This window comes from Lepidochelys olivacea (assembly GCF_965140295.1).
Source record: "Lepidochelys olivacea isolate rLepOli2 genome assembly, chromosome: 9".
In the NCBI taxonomy this organism is placed as follows: Eukaryota; Metazoa; Chordata; order Testudines; family Cheloniidae; genus Lepidochelys; species Lepidochelys olivacea.
The window spans coordinates 46,714,415-46,733,546 of NC_140419.1; the positions used below are offsets into that span (position 1 = coordinate 46,714,415).

Below are 19,132 nucleotides of genomic sequence, written 5' to 3' on the forward strand. Positions count from 1 at the left end.
AAAAAGGATAGACTTTCAACTGTGATTCAGGAACTCAAGTCTCATTGAAAAATCAATGGAATTTTTGTTCCTAAATCAACAGGGTTCTTTTGAAAATCCTGGCCACAATCTCTGTGATTGCATGGATTGGGCCAAATTCTTCTGTTACACTGGCATAAATCAGGAGTGACAAAAAAATTAAATATTCCAGATTTATCCTGTAACTGATAGCAGTTTGGCCCACTGCTTAGCCTGTTCATGCTGTCCTAGTTATGAGTTTTTGTATTTTTTTTAAACAAAAAATATACATTGGTCCCATGTGCAAGATCTAACCTCCCAGAATCCAAGGATGTGGTGGGTTTTATGTGTTGTTTTTTCCCCTCCAGCCAATCTATAATGCTGGCCAAATGTGCTGCAGATTTAACCCAGTATATGATCCTTGCTTGGGGAAACTCCCATTGATGTTGGGGGTTTTGGCCCAGGCCCTCAAAGATATTTAAGTGCCTAACTCACATTGATTTCAATGAAGTGTAGTTGAGTGTGGGTCCCAGGATATTAGAGGGACAAGGTGGGTGAGATAATATCTTTTGGACCAACTTCTGTTGGTGAGAGAGACAAGCTTTCGAGCCATGCAGAGCTGCTCTTCAGGTATTCTTCTTGCCAACAGAAGTTGGTCCAGGAAAAGATTTTTACCTCACCTACCTTGTCCCATTGATGGAAAATATAATCCCAATTATACATACAAAATGATGGGGTCTAAATTAGCTGCTACCTCTCAAGAAAGAGATCTTGAAGTCAGCATGAATAGTTCTCTGAAAACATCCACTCAATGTGCAGCGGCACTGCGGCAGTCAAAAAAGTGAACAGAATGTTAGGAACTATTAGGAAAGGAATAGATAATAAGACAGAAAATAGCATAATGCCACTATATAAATTCATAGTACACCCACACCTTAAATACTGCATGCCGTTCTGGTTGCCCTGACTCAAAAAAGATGTATTAGAATTGGAAAAAGTACAGAGAAGGGCAACAAAAATTATTAGGGGAACAGAACAGCTTCCATAGGAGGAGAGATTTAAAAAAGTGTGAATGTTCAGCTTAGAAAAGAGACAACTCAGGGGCTTATGATAGAGGTCTATAAAATCATGAATGGAGTGGAGAAAGTGAATAAGGATGTATTATTTATTGCTACACATAACACAAGCACCAGAGGTCACCCAATGAATAATAGGCAGCAGGTTTAGAACAAACATAAGGAAGTACTTCTTTATACAACATACAGTCAACCTCTGGAACTTGTTCATGAGGATGTTGTGAAGGCCAAAAGTATGATTGGGTTCAAACAAGAATCAGATAAGTTAATGGAAGATAGATCCATCAATGGCTATTAGCCAAGATGGTCAGGGGCACAACCTCATGCTCTGGGTGTCCTTAAACCTCTGACTGCCAGAAGCTGGGACTGGATGACAGGAGTAAATCACTTGTTAATGGCCTTGTTCTATTCATTCCCTCTGAAGCATCTGGCCCAGTCCACTGTCAGAAGGCAGGACACTGGGCTAGATAGACCATTGGTCTGATCCATCATGGCTAGTCTTATGTTCTGATGCATTTCAGAAGTGTACAATAATTCCTTATACTTCCAGTATGTTAACCATTCTGCAACCCTTCTGGATGAAAGGTGCTATAGTACAGAAAACACAAGATTTTCAACTATATCTCTGAATTTTCTTCTGTGGCTGGGTTTATGTTCTGTAAATTATATTTTAGTGTATTCTATCACAAAATAACATATGGTATGCTCACCACAAATAAAAACCAGTAATAGAATCTAATGGAACATCTCCACCTTTACAACTTTTCATGAATCTATCATAGCTAAACAAAAATTTTAAAATATTCTCTATCTTGGAGTTACCATCAAGTCATTAACAATAAATAACCCCTGTAACTGGAATTAACACAACGGGCTATTTCTACTGGTTATAATCTTTTACAACCAGAGACAAACATCAATACCAAGAACTACTTTGTAGTTTTTATGATACAGCATATATTCCAACCACTTATATAAACCATCACATAAATGCCCATATTTCCAAATCAAAATATAAATTTCAGACCTTAAACTGAGTTTATGCTACATTTGCAGATGCTGCTAAACACTGCATATAACAATGACATCATTGTTTCTGGAGTTTCTAACATACATGAAAAGGGAAAAATCAGAAGCAGACTTTTAAAAGGAATTTATCAAACAAAATAAATGGCATAAACACAATATATGAAGCATTGGGGTGCTATAAAGATTTTATTGTTACTTGTTTGGGAAGAGCTACATAACTCACTGTGGCTCTGCAACTAGTGAGTAATGCAGTCATCTCAAAATCCAGCAGATTTATTGGTAATACTGTTCAGGCTAAGCTCTTGTCTCTCATTTTCTCCTTACTCCTTATAAATAGGACCCAGCTCTTTGCAAGATGTGACCTACATTTTATTTATTTACACTTTATATAAACTTGGTGCCTATTCTTGGTGGAGGAAAAGAACTAGTGACTCTTTGAAATTTAGCCATAACATAGTTAAATTAAATGATCAGTGGAAATGCATGAAAACATAGAGCATAGAAATAATTACAGAAAATAAAATATGAGGCATTTTCTGGTATCCGGGACTCTGCATCGAGAATAACCTATTCCTAGGTTGGGTACTTACATGATTCCCATCACATTAGTATCTAAGTGTCTTACAATCTTCAATGTATTTATCCACACAACACCCCTGTGAGGTAAAGAAATGCTTTCATCCTCATTTTACAGATGGGAAACTGAGGCACAGATACTAACTGACCTGCCTGGGGTCATCTAGGAAGTCTGTGGCACAGGAGGTAATTAAACCTGGGTCTCCCAAGTGAACACCCTAACCACTAGACCCTCCATCCTCTGGTATGGGAAGGAACTCCTCAAGATTTTCAAGCAGTGTTTATTTTATTCACTTAGACCCTGTTTAAGGTGTTTAAGCATTTGCCTAGCTATAAACACAATCCTACTTTAGTCACTGAAGATTATTTGCTTATTGAGGAGTTTCCTGCATCTTCCTCTTGAGCATGCAGTGTTGATCACTGTCATATACAGAATAATGCACTAGGTGGGCTGTGATTGATCCAGCATAGCAATTCCTATGTTCCCTGACCATCTTTTAACCATGCTGGGAACTATTATGTTGTAACTGGATTCCCTGCCAGGGTTAATTTTGAGCAGGAGTCTTTGCTGATAACTTTGCAAAAGCATTGTAATTATAAATGCTTTTCTGTCGATACCACATCCACTGACTTTGCTTTTAGGCCAACCACTTCTTCCCTTTTTTAAAAAATTACAGGGCTCACAAATGAAAACATCTCCCCTCCCCCCCAATAAAGTTTATCACACATGCTTGCTCTTTCTTTCCCACCCACAGACATAAGCCTCACTGAGACATCAGAATAAAGTCTGCGGCACCCAGTTGTGTGACATCAGAACAAGAGGCGTACAGCGTCCCCTGGGGAAGGAGCAGATCTATTCTGTTTTCATGCAAATGCCCTTCGGTGCTAATAATTTTGCAGAGGTGCTGGGAGCCATTCAATCGAACTGTAATCCCTGTATATAATGGATCCACTTTAAGCCAGGGCAACCCCTTCCAGCAGCACCTGTGTAATTTTGTTTCAAAAAGGGAGGAGAAATATAGAAACTCAGCTGTGCCAAACCTCTCTCGTTGCAGGTGATATTCAAGGCTGCATGCAAAGGCTCTCCTCGGAGGGATGGTTGCATTGCAGAGTGTTTCCACGAGACCTTTACGGCCTCCCACAAATTTCCCCTCCTGCCTTTGAAATCTCCCTTATTTAAATGGCCACAGCTTAGCAGCTCTACACCTTGGCAACCCGGTGGGGCGGGGGCAAAGGGGTCCGTCCTGCTGCTCCCTGAGGAGAACTGTAAAAGTCTGGGCGCCTGGAGAGCTCCACAAGCGGAGCCAGCGGGTGTGTGGGAAGTGGGAAGGGGGAGGGAGGAAAAAAGGCTGCGGGCGGGTGCTTGCAACCTGAGAGCTGAAAGGGCTGCGGGGCTTTGCTGTCTCTCTCTGCCTCGCGCTGCCGCTGTCGGCGCGAGCCTGCCGCGGAGAGCGGAGCGGAGCGAGCGGCGCCGGCGCTGTGCATGCTGGGCTCCGATCATGGTGGGCTCGCGCTAGAGGCAGGAAGGGCTCGAGCCAGTCCCCCCGTCCCCGGCAGCCGCGCGCCTCGCGGCAGCCGCGCGCCCTGGGGAGAGAAGACACCGACCGGGGAGGGGGCTGCTACCCGCCGGGCGCTCGCTCTGCCCCGCGCCGCAGCGCCCCGGGACCGCTCGCCGGAGGAGGAGAAGGAGGAAGGGGGGGCTTGCCCCAGGTGCCAGCCGCTGTGGGGGGACGGGCCCGGATCGTGCCCACCCCCGGGAGATGGTGACACATGAGGCGCGCTGGCAGGAGCATGGTTGAAAGGACCAGCAAGTTCTTGCTGATCGTGGCCGGCTCGGTGTGCTTCATGCTCATCCTGTACCAGTACGTGGGGCCGGGGCTGAGCCTGGGGGCGCCCAGCGGCCGCGCCCCGGCCGAGGAGCTGGACCTCTTCCCCACGCCGGACCCGCACTATGTCAAGAAGTACTACTTCCCCGTGCGGGCGCTGGAGCGGGCGCTCGCCTTCGACATGAAGGGCGAGGACGTGATCGTCTTCCTGCACATCCAGAAGACGGGCGGCACCACCTTCGGCCGCCACCTGGTGCAGAACGTGCGGCTCGAGGTGCCCTGCGACTGCCGGCCCGGGCAGAAGAAGTGCACCTGCTACCGGCCCAACCGCCGGGAGACCTGGCTCTTCTCGCGCTTCTCCACCGGCTGGAGCTGCGGGCTGCACGCCGACTGGACCGAGCTCACCAGTTGCGTGCCCGGCGTGCTGGACAAGAGGGAGAGCGCCGCGCTTAAAGCCCCCAGGTGAGCGGCACCCCTAGCCCAGCCCGAGGGCATGCCTTGCATCCCGAGCACGGGAAACCGCCCCCACCCCCGCACGCCTCACGGTGAGCACTGCACCCCCAGCCCGGCAACTCTCCTCTGCACACTCACGGCGAACCCCCACCACGGGAACCCCTCGCTGTACTCTCTGCACCCCAGTCCTGCCTGTGGACATGCACTACACTCGCCTAGACCCCCAGCCCGGGAACTCCCCTCTGCACCTTCACAGCGTGCAGCTTATTTCCATCTGAATCCCTCTCTGCATGCCCAGCCTGCAGCATGTACTGCACCCCCAGCATGGGAATGCCCCCACACACACACACACTCATGGCATGCACTGCATCCCCCTTGGTATCTCTCTCTGCACCCCCAGCCTGGGAACCTCCTCAGCACACCCTTGACTTGCACTGTACTCCTCTCTGCATCCCAGCCCACAGCATGCACTGCACTGCTTTGCACCCCCAGCACCCCCTCTTCACCTCCACAGCATTTACTGCACCCCCCTTGGCACCTCTCTCTTCATTTCCACTGCACTTCTCTGCACCCTGAGCCTGGGCACCTCCTCTGCACCCCCACAGTGTGCACTGCACCTCCTGCCCAGGTATTCCCATGCATGCGCTGGACTCCTCTCTACCCCCAACCTGGGCACCCCTCACTGCACCCCGCTCTGCATGCTCACTCAGGGGCACTGTACTCTGCAGCACCAGCTACCTCCTCTGCACCTCCACAGTGTGCGTTTCACCCCCAGCCCAGGCTCCCCTTCTTGATGTGCTGCACCCCTCTCTCTACCCCCAGACCAGGCACTGTCTTTTGTACCCCCAGAGCATACACTTCACCTTCCTTGGCACCCCCAGCCCAGCCCATGGCATTCACTGCACTTCCCTAGGCATATCTCCAGCCTACCCCACGGCATATGCTACTCCTGTCTGCATCCTCTGCTCACCCTACTGCGTACATGCCCCTGTCCTCTGCACCCCAGCCTGGCTACCCACCTCTGCACCCCACCGCAAGCATGCACTCTCCTCTGCACCCTCAACCCAGACGCCCCCTCTTCCACATCCATGGCATGCACTGCATCAGCTCTCTGCACCTCCAGCTCAGACCACCTGCCCTCTGTACCCCCACAGCATGCATCCATCTGCACCCACAGCCCTCACCATGACATAAACTGCACCTGCCCTCTGCACCCCTAGCCCAGGCACCCCCTCTGCCCACATTATTACAGGTACTGCACCTCTTCTTTGCACTCTAGCTCACCCCATTGCATTCATTGAACCTCCTCTCTGCACCCCCACATCCCATCTTGTGCACCCTCCACTCCTCAGCCCAGCCTTATCCTTGCCCTTGTAGCCTATATAGCTACCCTACTCTGTGTATCCCTAATCCTCCTATACCCCAGCTAAACCCGTACACCCTCAATCGCAGGCAAGAGAGACACAAGACCCCCAGTCCCCTGCACGCTTAACCCCCCTTCCTGCATGTATGCGCACAATCACCCCCATATTCCACTTTGCATACCCCTACACCCACTCTATATCCCCCCTTCAGTTCCTGTCCTTTTCCTTGCACAGTGAGTGGTGCTTCAAAAGCCTTAGCTGAAAACAGTACATTTCTCCTGCAAACCTCAACTTACATCCCCTTTATCTCTCTGTCTTCCACTTGGACAGGAGAGAGAGCATCACCCCAAAATCCCAGGCAAGACAACTCGCTCAAAATTTCATTCTTACACACGCCCAATCTGACCCCCAGCCCCTCTCACACGGACACCAAATCCTATTGCATTCCTGTCCTCTTGTATCCTTCATTCCACTGCCCCAGTCTTAACTTGCTCTCAAGATAATAATTTATAATAATCTATGTAAATTTAAATTGACTTGTTTAAAGGCATCTCCAATTGTTCTTATTCCTGCTTCCCTAATTTAACGTATTTTTATGTCTTTGAGTCTGAGAGGTCTGGTAGTTTTTTTTAGCTGATCCCTATCATTGGAAATACCATGCACAATCTCTTTAGTGAATGTAAATCACTGTTGTTGTTATTACTATCGCTTGTATAATTTTTTCCGTAAGTTTAATTCTCAGAGCTATGCAACATTTTATGCAATCATTTGTTAATGCCATGTGCTGTATATATGTCTTTAATAGCATACGTAATAATCCTTTTAGTGAACGGCAGCCTTAGAGCAAGTCTATGTTTTAGCATCGCTGTTCTTCTTTCTTCTGCATTTTAAACCATTTTAGTCGGTCTTGTCCTCGGAGGAGTATGCAGTTATTAGTGTATTCTTTATTGCCTCTGTTATGATTACTGCTCCTTTCAACGGATCTCAGTCAGTTTCAGTGTTAGTCATCCTAATACTATACTTGAGTCACTGTCATGCTGGCTGACCTGGGAACGGCAAACCAGGGCATGTAGGCAGAGGGATAGAGTCCTCTCAGGTTTTCCTTGTGATCTTTTATTTTTAAGGCACTTGTAAACGTTTATAAACAAAATACCCTTCACCTGTCCTGTTGCTGATGTGGTTTAGTGAAGTGCTGAAATGAAAACTGCTCAAAGTTCAAATCTGGTAAAAACCTGGTCTGTGAACCCTGGCACCCAGTTAGCAAACTGGTAACTTGCCATAAAGACAGATTTATGGATTGATCCAGACACCCATCTGCTCAGGAGCCTCTGTTGTACTTAAACCTACTCTACCTTCAGTATTTAATCCTACTCTCCTTGCTTTTTCATACAGTTAATACAGAACAGCATAATGCTGTTGTAATGAAGCTCCAGATTGTGAACATATAGTAAGGGTCCTATTACGTGGTTGCTCAGTTACCTTTAACCTTAAAGGCTTAATAATTAGTTCTTACTGAAGATGTTCCACTTTGGAGAATGGATTCTGTGGAAGAATCCTCAGTGTATTTTGTAGGCACTTCAGAAGCAGCTACTAAGTATTGCACCTTTTCAATAATTTTTGAATGAGGTTGTTTTCTCTCTAGTATTTGTTTTTTAAGATTTAGGGCATTTGACGCTTTTTAAACTATCCTTATTCAAAATATATCGAAAAAATGATCTCGTCCCCCAGTGTATCCAGGAGTGGATTTATCATGAAACAAACCGTGTAGTGTCATGGGACCCCCAATGACAGGGGGCCCGCCAAAATGCAGGACAAATCTCACCTGACAACCTGCCCCTGAGTCCCTGGCCTGCGCGAAGCAGAGCTCAGGCAGGCTGCCTGCATGCTGTGGCTGGTGGCCCCACGCTGCTCCTGGAAGTGGCCGGGTGCTGGCATGTTTCTGTGCACCCCTGGCGGGGTGGGGGGAGACGACTCTGTGCGCTGCTCCTGCCCCGGGAAATGCATGGAGACCTGATGCCCCTCTCCCCCCAAGGGGTGTGCAGAGATGTGCCTGCAGCAAGGCTAAGGTGGCTCCTTGCCTGCTATGCCTCCCTTCCTCCCTCCCTCCACGCCGTTCCTGGAAGCAGCCGGCGTGTCCCTGCGGCCCCTGGGGAGGGGGTGTTTCTCCATGAGCTGCCCTCGCCATGAGTGCCGACTGCACAGCTCCCATTGGCTGGGAACTGTGGACAATGGGAGCTCTGGGGACAGTGCCTGCAGTCAGCGGTGCATGGAGACCCCTTGCGCCCCCTGCGTAGGAGCCGCTGCCAGAGGGGGGGATGTGCTGGTCGCTTTGGGAGCCACGCCACCCAAGGTAAATGCTGCTTCCCTCTCACACACAGCCCCCTGCTCCAACCCAGAGCCCATACCCAGCACCCAAACTCCCTCTCAGAGCCCCGACCCCTGCACCCACTCCCACACCCCATCCCACTGCCCCAATCAAGGTACCTTACTTTATTTTCATTTACTTCCCATTACTTATAGGAGGAAGATGAAGAAAAAAAAATGTTCTTTTTCTTGGCTGGGTCCTGAGGGCCCCCCACTGCAACCCCCCCTCCCGAAAATGAAGCTGTGCACAGGGCCCCACTAACTCTAAATCCACCATTGAGTGTATCCTAATACTAGTTTTGCTCAGTGCTGTGGTCTCTTTGTTTCTGTTACCCCACAGATTAGGTTGGATTAGGACTTGATTTTCAGAAATGTTGGGGCTATGATGTGGAGGTTTAGGTAATCTGATTATAGTAATCTTGGTTTGTTTACACACACTGTGCTTGGTCTTTCATTAATTTTGAACCGCGGATGATTTTGGTACAATAAACAGCTACCAGTTGACTTTGTAATATTGTCCTAGCACAGTGCTCTATTGTAATGAAGTACAGTTCATTGTGTTCGTAAGGCATCTTTACAAAAAGATAACATTTCTCTGGGTTGTAATGAAATCAGGATTCATAAATGAGAGATGTTTGTTTAAAATCCGTGATGTAGTGAATTTCATTTGTTCAGATGAAATAGTATACCTTCTTGCATTATTTCCAGTACACTAGCAATCATATCACTTCATTTCTCTGCTCTGAATAATGTATCTTGGCCATCAGAACAGTAGCTTGTTTTTTATGTGACCTGTGCTTTCGAGAGAGGCTAGTGTTGAAATAGGATTTGACTACGAAATTCTCACTTGAACAAGCTCAAGACAGAACCATCTGGGTCTGCTTGAACACAGTAAGACTTCAGAATTCTAAAGTTACTTTTATAGCTCTTCTGCAGTGCAGACATGAAATTCACCTTTCAGAACATTCAGTTCCTTCCTTGTGAGAGGGGCTGCAGCCCGGGGCCTCAAGCTAAGAGGGGGCCCTGCAGGCTGGATGCGGCCCACTGCTTCTTTCCATCCGGCCCGCGGCAAATCTCCATGCTGCGGGCCAGACACCGGTCCCCGAGCATCCCAACCCCCTGTCCCATCCCTGTCTCCACCCCAGAGCCCACCTCTCCAGCTGGAGCTGCACCCTCTCCTACACCCCAGTCCTAAGCCTACTCGAAACCCCCAGGGGACCCACAAAATCTAGGAGCCCCCAGGCCCACTGGAGAGTTAATCTGGGCCTGTACAGTGAAGTTTGACAACGTTGCTCTTTCCAGCTATTGCATCAGTGTTAGAAGACTGCAAAAGCGATGTTTGTTGCGCAAAACACAACAGCTACCATCTGATTAAAAATCTGTCTAACATTGTGCCTTCCAGTAGTCCTGGAAAGCTTGAAGGTCATTCAGAAATGCCCACATGTACAAATCATGAGCTAAAAGCTGTTAACTTTGAAAGGAATGCAGCTTTATCACTGCGTAGTGCCCTATTGCACTACATTCCATAACCTAGGCATGGTACATAAATTTACAATGCACTTGGCTCTTTTTATTGTTCTGCTGCTCTGAGCTGGCCTTAACGATGGGGAGTGCTAGAATGTCCAAAGACTGCAAATTCCTGGGTTTTTGTTTTGTTTGGTTTGGTTTTTTTTTTTTTTGCATTGATATGGTAAATAAGAGACAGACATTTTTAGCTCCAGTGGGTCAGCGCACTTAAAGTTTATGCTGTTTTGTTGTCTTTGAGTGATTGTTTGCCATGCTTTGTATATAAAAGACACTTGTAAATGATTTTTGGGCAAGCATTTCTTGAAGTAAATGTTTTGTTCACATGCAATAAAAGGAATAGATTGACGACTTCTGTGCTTGTAACATTTGGAACTAAAGTGAGCTCCATTGTGAACCAAAAGTGTACATTATCTGCAATCTTCCATTTGTCTCAAGTTAAGCATCTAAAATTGAGATGCCCAAAACCTTGAGTTGCTTTTTAAAATCTTCACACCATTATATTTTGCATCAACTCAGTTCTTTAGCCTAATTGTCACTATTAATAGAATGTGCAAAGTAAGCCAGTCTTACTTTGGCTTTCTCCACTCAGGACTTGATCTAAATCAGTAGTTTTCAACCTGTGGTCTGCGGACCGCTGGGGGTCTACAGACTATGTGGAAGATTTCCAAAGGGGTTCGCACCTCCATTTGAAATTATTTTAGGGTCTGCAAATGGGGGAAAAAAAGGTTGAATACCACTGATCTAAAGCCCTTGAAGTGAATGTAAAGATTCTTGGATGAGCCCCTAATGCAGTGGTGCCCAAACTTCTTCTGTCACACCCCCCTTACCAGTAATGGAATCTGTCTGTGTCTTCCCCTCCCCCCCTCCATCACTGCACAGTTGGCTCAGCAGAGGAGCTGGGGGGCAAAGGCGGAGCTGGCCTGGGGGTGGAGAGGGAATGATGGCAGAGCTGGGCTAGGGGCAGAGCAGGGGATGGAGCTGTGTTGGGGTAGAGTGGAGCTGGGTGACATTCTGTCCCCACTCCTTTTGGGGGCTGACCTGCCCTCCTGCCCCCATGTGCCCCGCCAGATGTTCCTCTGTGCCCCCCTTGGGAGGCGTATCCCACAGTTTTGGGGACCACTGCCCTAATGGCACTGTGGTGTTTCACTCTGCCTGCTGCACCTATCACCCTCTGTGCCAAGGACTGTGAAGAGTTAGAAGTTCTCAAGACCTTCTTGTAGGGCACTTCACATATGAGCCTGTTGCCTCCCCTTTTTAATTGTGTTCTGTGGGAACAATAAGGACATAAATAAATTTAAGCTAAGGGAGATCCATTCCCTTATTCTCCCCACATCTCCTCACTGGAAACAATCTTTATAGCTATCCCTACTGGTTCATTCTTCTTTGTTTCAAAACAAGAGCATGTAAACTGGTTATTTTCCTGAAGATTCATTGTTCACATGGAGATGGTTTATAAGGCATGTAACAGCTTTAAATATCCGTTCGGCTCAAACTTCTAGTTGCTTTAGGATAGGCTGCATATTTGGCAGAACACTGGAACTGTGTTGCTCTCCACCCCCATTTAATTTCTGTTTCAAGCACTGTGTAGATTGCTTCTTTTATTTTCTTTTTTTTTTAATGAGCCTCCTCAAGAGGCTAACTTAATCTTGGCTTTGTGTATGCGTTTATATGCGAGTCTGTCACAGAAGTTCACCTGCTGAGCTTTTAATCTACATTTCACACTATTCTCAAGAAATTGACAGGAACTTTTTTTTGTGATCACAAATACAAAAAAGGAAAACCCTTCCCCACCCTCATCTGGATTTGAATTCTTTACAAACAATAAAATACCATATACGAACATTAAAATGCAAAATCCCAGATGTCTGTTGTAGGTTTTCGGTAACACCCATAGTTAAGCAAATCCGTTTGCCTGGATTCTGGAGTCTCTCGGGCAAGCTGTTTACAGTGTTTGTTTTTGTGCAGGTTTTTATTTTATTTTATTAAAAGAAACAATTCACAGAGCCCAGCCATATGGAGGGGTTTTGCCAGTTTGATTTTTCTGAAGTGTGAACTTTCGCAGTTTCATATTGGATGTGTGTATGCAGAGAGCTAGGGCCATTGTTCACAAGTCAGCTACACCAGTGTGGCTCTGGAATAATTCTGCTGAAAGCAGTTGGATGGTAACAGGGTAAAACTATTGAAAGTGAGAGGAGAGAAAGGCCTTTGGAATGTGGGAAACTGAATTCCTTTGCCGCCCAGGTGTGTTACAGCCAGTTGGCCAGATATGGAACCCCTACGTGTTGCATCCAGTTGCCCTGATTTCTACAGCCAAGAGTAGGGTGACCACATGTCTTGTTTTGGCAGCGACAGTCCCCTTTTTAAGCCCTGTCCCAGCCATCCTGACTTTTTGGCAAAACTGGGCATTTGTCCCGTTTGCTCTTGCCGACTTGATCAGTTGGCAAGAGCAAATGGGACAAATGCTCACTTTTGTCAGAAAAGTGGGGTGTGGAGGAATGCGCAGGGGGGGTGAGCGGAGATGGTAGCCCTGCACAGGGGGGGAAATAGGGTTGGTGGGGGAGGCAGCGTTCCAGCCTGTGGGGGGATGGTACAGGGTTCCAGCAACCGGGCAACGGTCTTGCGTGTGGTGGTGGAGCTTGGGCAAGTGACTGGGGGTGTCCCATTTTCCCTTTGGGAAATATGGTCACCCTAGCCAAGACAGATGGATCTTAAATGGTCCGTTCTCCACAGCTGAGACTTTTAGTTTGGCGGATTGTAAATCATTGAATTAGGTTAGTCATTGAGGTCAAGGTTTTGGCTAATTAAAAAAACAAAAACAAAACTGCTGTCCGAGAATTAAGGTGTTCTGTTCACCTGAGTCACCTAGGGCCCTTCTAATGTCATATATCAGGCAATCACAAATCTTTTAACATGAAAAAGAGGACATTTCAGAGCTAAAGACTTTTTGCTAAAAGATTTTAAAATTTGAATCTTGTTGACTGCTCAGTGGTGTGTATTACATGTTGAAAAGTAATGCAAATGTAAAGAGACAGACTCCTTTAAAAATGTAATTGTTCCTGTATAGCGGACCCTATGTTACTTATAATTGTCACACCACAAGTGCATGCAAAATTTCCAAAACTAATCACTTTCATTCCACAGAGAGCCCTAGGTAGGACATCCTGGTCTACAGCGTGTAATGTCATATTGGAATGTCCCTGACTGGGAGTGGGTAGACCTAAGGAAAGTGGAGTGACAAATCCTGCAATATATACTACCACCGAAAATGATGCGCGCATACCTATTGCAAGCTAGCGCGGCCCTGATCAATACTAGCTTCGGATCTGTCTATGCACGCTTGTGGGGGGGGATCTGTGACTAAGAAGCTTTGCAGTGGCTTTATGTTAACCTTTATTAAACAAAGTGCATGCGCCCAAAGTGACTAAGGCCTGATAAAGCAGCTGTGCGCTTACCTGGCATGACCGAGCAGGGCATGTTTGCTGTGTATCCCGAGGAGTCTCTCCCTGAAGGGGAGGAATGAAGGATTTTTGTTTCATTGGTAATTACCTTCGTTCTTCTCTTTAGGAAAGCACTGCGGGAGGAATCTCCCCTTGTAACCTAGAGGTTCCTGTGACTCTCTTTTTTGAGCAATCCAATCACCCCCACCCCAAACTAAGGAGAGACTGGACACCTTTTCCTGTGAAACTTCCACTGACTTGCAGGAGTGGGCTCTTGCAGGCTCTGTACAAGTGCACTGGAGACAGCTTAAAGCCTTTGCTGGCACACATACATCGTAATGCAGGATTTCTGCGATTTGCTCTGGAAGGATGTTTGTAGCCGAACAAAGCTGAGTGGAGACCCAGTCTTCTAAAAGAACATAGTTTTGTGTTGTGTCTGCGAGTGTGACTTATCGCTTTGATCACTTTGCTTTCTGTGATATCCCCATCTGCTGACCACTTGCCCTATCTGAACCTTGTTTATGGCTGCTGCCGCACATGGTCATGGATGATTGCTTGTTAATCTGTTTCTAATACATTTGTTCACAACTGTGACTAGGTTTGTGATATTAGAGAGACAAGGTGGGGGAGGTAATGTCTTTTATTGGACCAGCTTCTGTTGGTGAGAGAGACAACCTTTTGAGCTTACACAGAGGTTTGAGATAGATGTTAGTCGATAGTTGTGTGGTTGTGGTATGACAGCTGTTTTGGCCTGGAAGCAGTTCGACTGTACAGCTGTGGTTTGATGAATAAACAAGAAATAGCTGGTTCAAGTTCAGGTAGGCTTATATGATTGGTTTAGTGCAGTGGTTTTCAAACTTCTTTTCTGGAGACCCAGTTGAAGAAAATTGTTGATGCCCATGACCCAACGGGAGCTGGGGATGAGGGTTTTGGCGTGTGGGAGGGGCTCAGGGCTGGGACAGAGGGTTGGGGTGGGGCCGGTGATGAGGGATTCGGGGTGCAGGAGGGGGCTCTGGGTTGGGGAGGGCTCAGTGCTGGGGCAGCAAGTCGGGTTGTGGGAGGCAGTCAGGGCTCTGGACTGGGGGTGCAGGCTCTGGGGTGGAGCTGGGGATGGGTTTAGGAGTGGGTTTCTGGCCAGTGGGAGTGCGGAGCCGGTGCTCGGGGCGGGGGCAGTGTGCGGAGCCCCGTGACTCCACGCCGAGGAGCTGGACCTGCTGCTGGCCGCTTCCAGGGCACAATGCCGTGTCAGAGCAGGTAGGGACTAGTCTGCCTTAGCCAGGCATCACCGCCCAAAGGACTTTTAACAGCCCAGCTGGCAGTGCTGACCAGAGCTGCCACGACCCAGTGCCTTACGTTCTGCGACCTGGTACTGGGTTGCAACCTGCAGTTTGAAAACCACTGGTTTACTGTGTCCTATCCATTGTGTTTGGTGTGTTTGCCTGCCTGCTACCCATTTTGCTATTGGATTACCTTTAATGGGGACTCTGGTGCTTGTGGAGTGGCATCATAAGGCCGTTGGCTTCAGTCGCTTGCAGAATCAGGGCTGTTGTTTGTCTCTTCTTCCGTTTTCCCATGGGCGGTTACTTGTTTCAAAGTACTAATAATATTATCATATGCATGGCAAAAATTGTAGTTGAATGTTCTAGGAGTAAACAGAACCTCTATAGGGTGTGTGTGGTTACTTCAAAAAGCCAAATGGCATATTCCTCTTGCCCCAAACTTTACGTTTCCATAAAGTTGAGCCCTGGTTGCATTTAAGTTCCTTAGAAATATTAGGATTGGGGCAGGGGGACTTTCCTTGTTTTCCTAATTTAGAATTGTTCTTCATGGAGCAAGGCTACTTGTCATGTTCTCCACTGTTAATAGTCGCAGTGGGTATAGCTGTTGAGTCAGGATTCTTTAGTGGAAGTTTGCTTGGGGTTGGGATGGAAGGAAATGATACTGATGTTTCTGATTCCATAGAAAAGTGAGGGGAGGGGGAAGGAGGATACAGAAGTGAAGGAATCCATTGCAGATTCTGTTAGCTCTGAGACCATGGCTGTCTGTAACGGCTTTTTTGTTTTGTTTTCCTTCATTCCTAATGGACTTAGAACTATTGATTGATCAGTGGACTTTCTGATTAGTAAAAAGAAAAGGAGGACTTGTGGCACCTTAGAGACTAACCAATTTATTAGAGCATAAGCTTTCGCTTATGCTCTAATAAATTGGTTAGTCTCTAAGGTGCCACAAGTCCTCCTTTTCTTTTTGCGAATACAGACTAACACGGCTGCTTTTCTGATTAGTGCAATTCTAAGGTGACGCAGACCCTGTAATTGCATTTTCATTGCTTTTTGTGCATTTCTACCCTCCTGCTATCCCCTCAGTACAGAAATTGGATTCTATACAGAGTGCTCTCTATCCCTGTGCATAATCCTTAGGGAATTATTGTCATCAAGAGACCAGGACCTTAATCAGTCTATTCTGCAGCACTTCAGGTTTCGGGTGTGAATTGATGCTGCACTTGGTCTGGTTATGATATCGCCAAAAGAGGGAGCACTCAGCAGCTCCTAGTCCTTGTCGTTTGTCTCCTAACAATCTAGTCTCTGCTGAAAAATAAACAACCTATGTTAAGAAATGGTGGTGCACACTAAACATGAATTTTAAAAAATCTACCCTTAATGGGGTTTGGTTGTGATTATTTGTGTTATATGCTGCACATAAGGGTATAATTTAAGGGGTAGGGCCTGAGGTTGTGTTCTGTATGCTGTCCTGCTGCTGGGAACTTCTGATTAGAGGTATGAGACAGGCAGCCTTTCTAGCCCTTGCCCTAAAAAGAGGTTAGAGGGCTTCTGTCTCACACCTCTAGCCCTAAGGTGAAGTCATTGATCATAGCAATTGTGTAGTGCTTTCACTATACACAAGGCACCACAAAGGTTGGTGAGCATTATCCTACAGAGGGTCAGACAGCTGCTGGTGTTAATCTGAAATAAGTCTTGAGTGGGAACTGTCTCGCACCTCTAACCTAAATCTCAAGATTATATTTTTCATATATATTCCCTACCTGCACACCCATTCTGTTGCCTCCAGAATCGGCTGATGTGCCTTTATACAGATGATTTCTTAAATGCATCTGAACATATTTTTCCTGCTGCTTTGTCCTCTACCCTTGGTTAATGATAAACCTGTCATAATACTCGTCTACCTTTTTATAGAGGAAATATTTGGCAATTTCCTGCCATTTTAAACAAGAACTTGGTGATTTGCAATTAACTTTTTTGTGGTCTGATGCTTCGTTTTGTTGCATAACTCTTCTCCAGCTTATTAACTGGAAAGTCTTTGATTACACTTCATCACAGAGTACGGCGTTAGCATTTCTTTTGCTGCACTGTGACTTATTAAAAAACCCTGTCATATTTTGGGTTACATTTTACTAAAACTTTTTGGGCCTTGTTTGTCTTTTTGTTTTTATAGTCTTTTCAGGAAAATTAGTAATGCTAATCTTGAAGTATTAACTAAAACTTCTAAACTCTTCTGCCAATAAAATACAGTATGGTCTCCGTTTTCAAAAGTGACTAGTGCTCTTTGGATGCCTAACTTGAGACCCCTTTTGAGGGCCTGACTTTCAGAAAGTGCTGAACACCCTCCCTTTTGGAAATTGACTTTATCTCAAGTTAGGCACTCAAAATCATTAATTACTCTTGTTAATTTAAGGCTTATAGCTCTAACATTATTAGGAGTAAACAGGTATAAGACAGGTGACTCCAGTAAAATCCTCAAAAAGATTTGTTGCAAGTTTCCTTGTAAAACCTGCAAGATTCTTTTTTTATGTCTGTGTTCCATTGTGTCTGTTCTCGTTCTCTCTCTCTCTCATTCGTTCTCTCTCTCTCAAGAGTCATTTTTGTGTTTTTCTCCTCAGGCCTCTTGGGAGGTGGGGGTAGGTGGACCCAAACAAATACTATAAAAGTTGGATTGACTTTTTTTATGTTTAAACTAGAAGCTCTTGCTGTGTGACCCTCTCACCTTCAGTAAAGATTTCAGTTAGGGTAACAACAACCCTGTACTGCAAATATTCGAAAAAAAATCAGTGCTTCCTAGGACAGACGACAGCAGTAGCTTGCTGACTCATCAGTTCACTGAGATCCTTTGCTTTACTTGTGGAGACGCTGGAAGAATTAGGAGCACAAGGATCATAAACTGTAATCATAATGGGTAAACCATCTCTCCTGTTAACATGCTTTAAACTGGAAAAGATGGGATTACTCTTCTGCTACTTTTTTTTCATCTCCCTTAACTAGGTCTCTCCAAAGCAAAGAGACAGATGTAACTCATGTTGTTGCACAAGAGGCAAAAAATGAATAGATTTATGCTGTCTACTTTGGCTTAATCAAGTACAGTAGAGTCTACTTAAATGAAAATCTATGTAAAGGAAACTACTCCACACTCAAGGCCCCATACCAAAGCACATACACAAATGCAGAGAAGCCCTTTCAGAGCAGATGGCCTTTGTGTAGGTCTTTGAAACCTCTCCTTTCTCACTCCATCCAAACAGTAATGACTCTACTACACTGAGCGCACATCACTGGGCATGTGGTTGACTTTAGGATATTTAGGGTGGTGTCAGCTAGTTCTTTGCAGTATCCCCAAAATGAGCTACCTCAGGCTTGTCTACACTGAAGATTTGCCCCAATTTCATCGGAGTTTGTACCGATTTCAGCCAGTTACGACCAGCTACTAGTATAGGTTTAAAAATATACTTATTTTCTTACTGTAGACATGGCCTAAGGCAGTTTCTGCACTAAGTTTTTTTTGCCACAAAATCCAAACTCTTGCTGCCACCAGTTCAACCCCGCCAGTGGCAGCAATGGTGGAGCACGAGTTCAAGTGGTGTTTGCAACGGAGGTGGGGCGAGGAGCTGCTGGAAGTTAAACAGTCATGTTGTCTGACTGGCTCAGAGTCGATGTATCTGGTGGGGCAATTACAATGCCAGCAGCCCCGTGGCTATAACAGGGCTCTTGCTGGACTAGCGTTGTTGAATCAGTGGTAGGGATGGTAATACCCTCTCTGATCCAGATTTCACCCCTGGCACTCTGTGGAGACCGTTCTCACCAAAGCATCTAAAGATTCATTTCTGGCCATACCTCTGAATCAGTCCTCCATCCTCATCATTCTCCAATCTGTCAGCTGCATTTGACACTGGGGACCATGCTTTCCTTCTTCTTACCTTGTCCATCCTTGGCTTTTGTGACTCAGCCCTCTTCTGGTTTTCTTCCTGCCTTTCCAACTGCTCCTTCAGCATGTTCATCCCCCCACCCCCAGCTTTCTGGGGGGGCAGGGTTCCCCTCAGGGCTCTGTCTGTCGTTCCCTTTTCTTCTCCCTCTGCACTTTGTCTCTGGGTAATCATCTCTCTAAATATAAATTCAACAACCATACCTATGCTGGCAAATCACAGATCTACCTCTCTTCTTCAGATCTGTCTCCTTCAGTCCAAACTAAATTCTCAGCCT

General features: G+C 46.2%; 2 protein-coding genes across 5 annotated transcripts in view; one reads left to right on the top strand and one right to left on the bottom strand.

Moving 5' to 3' along the window:
* Positions 1-3,969, bottom strand: part of LOC311525888 (uncharacterized protein) — a 253,634-nt gene extending 249,665 nt beyond the window's left edge. For 3 of the 4 annotated variants that reach the window (XR_014712884.1, XR_014712885.1, XM_084638305.1), the window contains exon 1: positions 3,720-3,964. The gene's annotated coding sequence lies outside the window, so the exon portion shown is untranslated. Of the gene's footprint in view, positions 1-3,719 lie in introns of all 4 variants that reach the window. The other variant, XR_014712883.1, reaches the window with a different exon arrangement.
* A 140-nt stretch (positions 3,970-4,109) lies between these two features.
* HS6ST1 (heparan sulfate 6-O-sulfotransferase 1) overlaps positions 4,110-19,132 on the top strand; it is a 272,310-nt gene continuing 257,287 nt past the window's right edge. Inside the window, exon 1 of the mRNA XM_084638304.1 lies at positions 4,110-4,966. Within this exon, the coding sequence (XP_084494430.1) occupies positions 4,449-4,966 (518 nt within the window). The 5' untranslated portion in view covers positions 4,110-4,448. The remainder of the gene's footprint in view (positions 4,967-19,132) is intronic.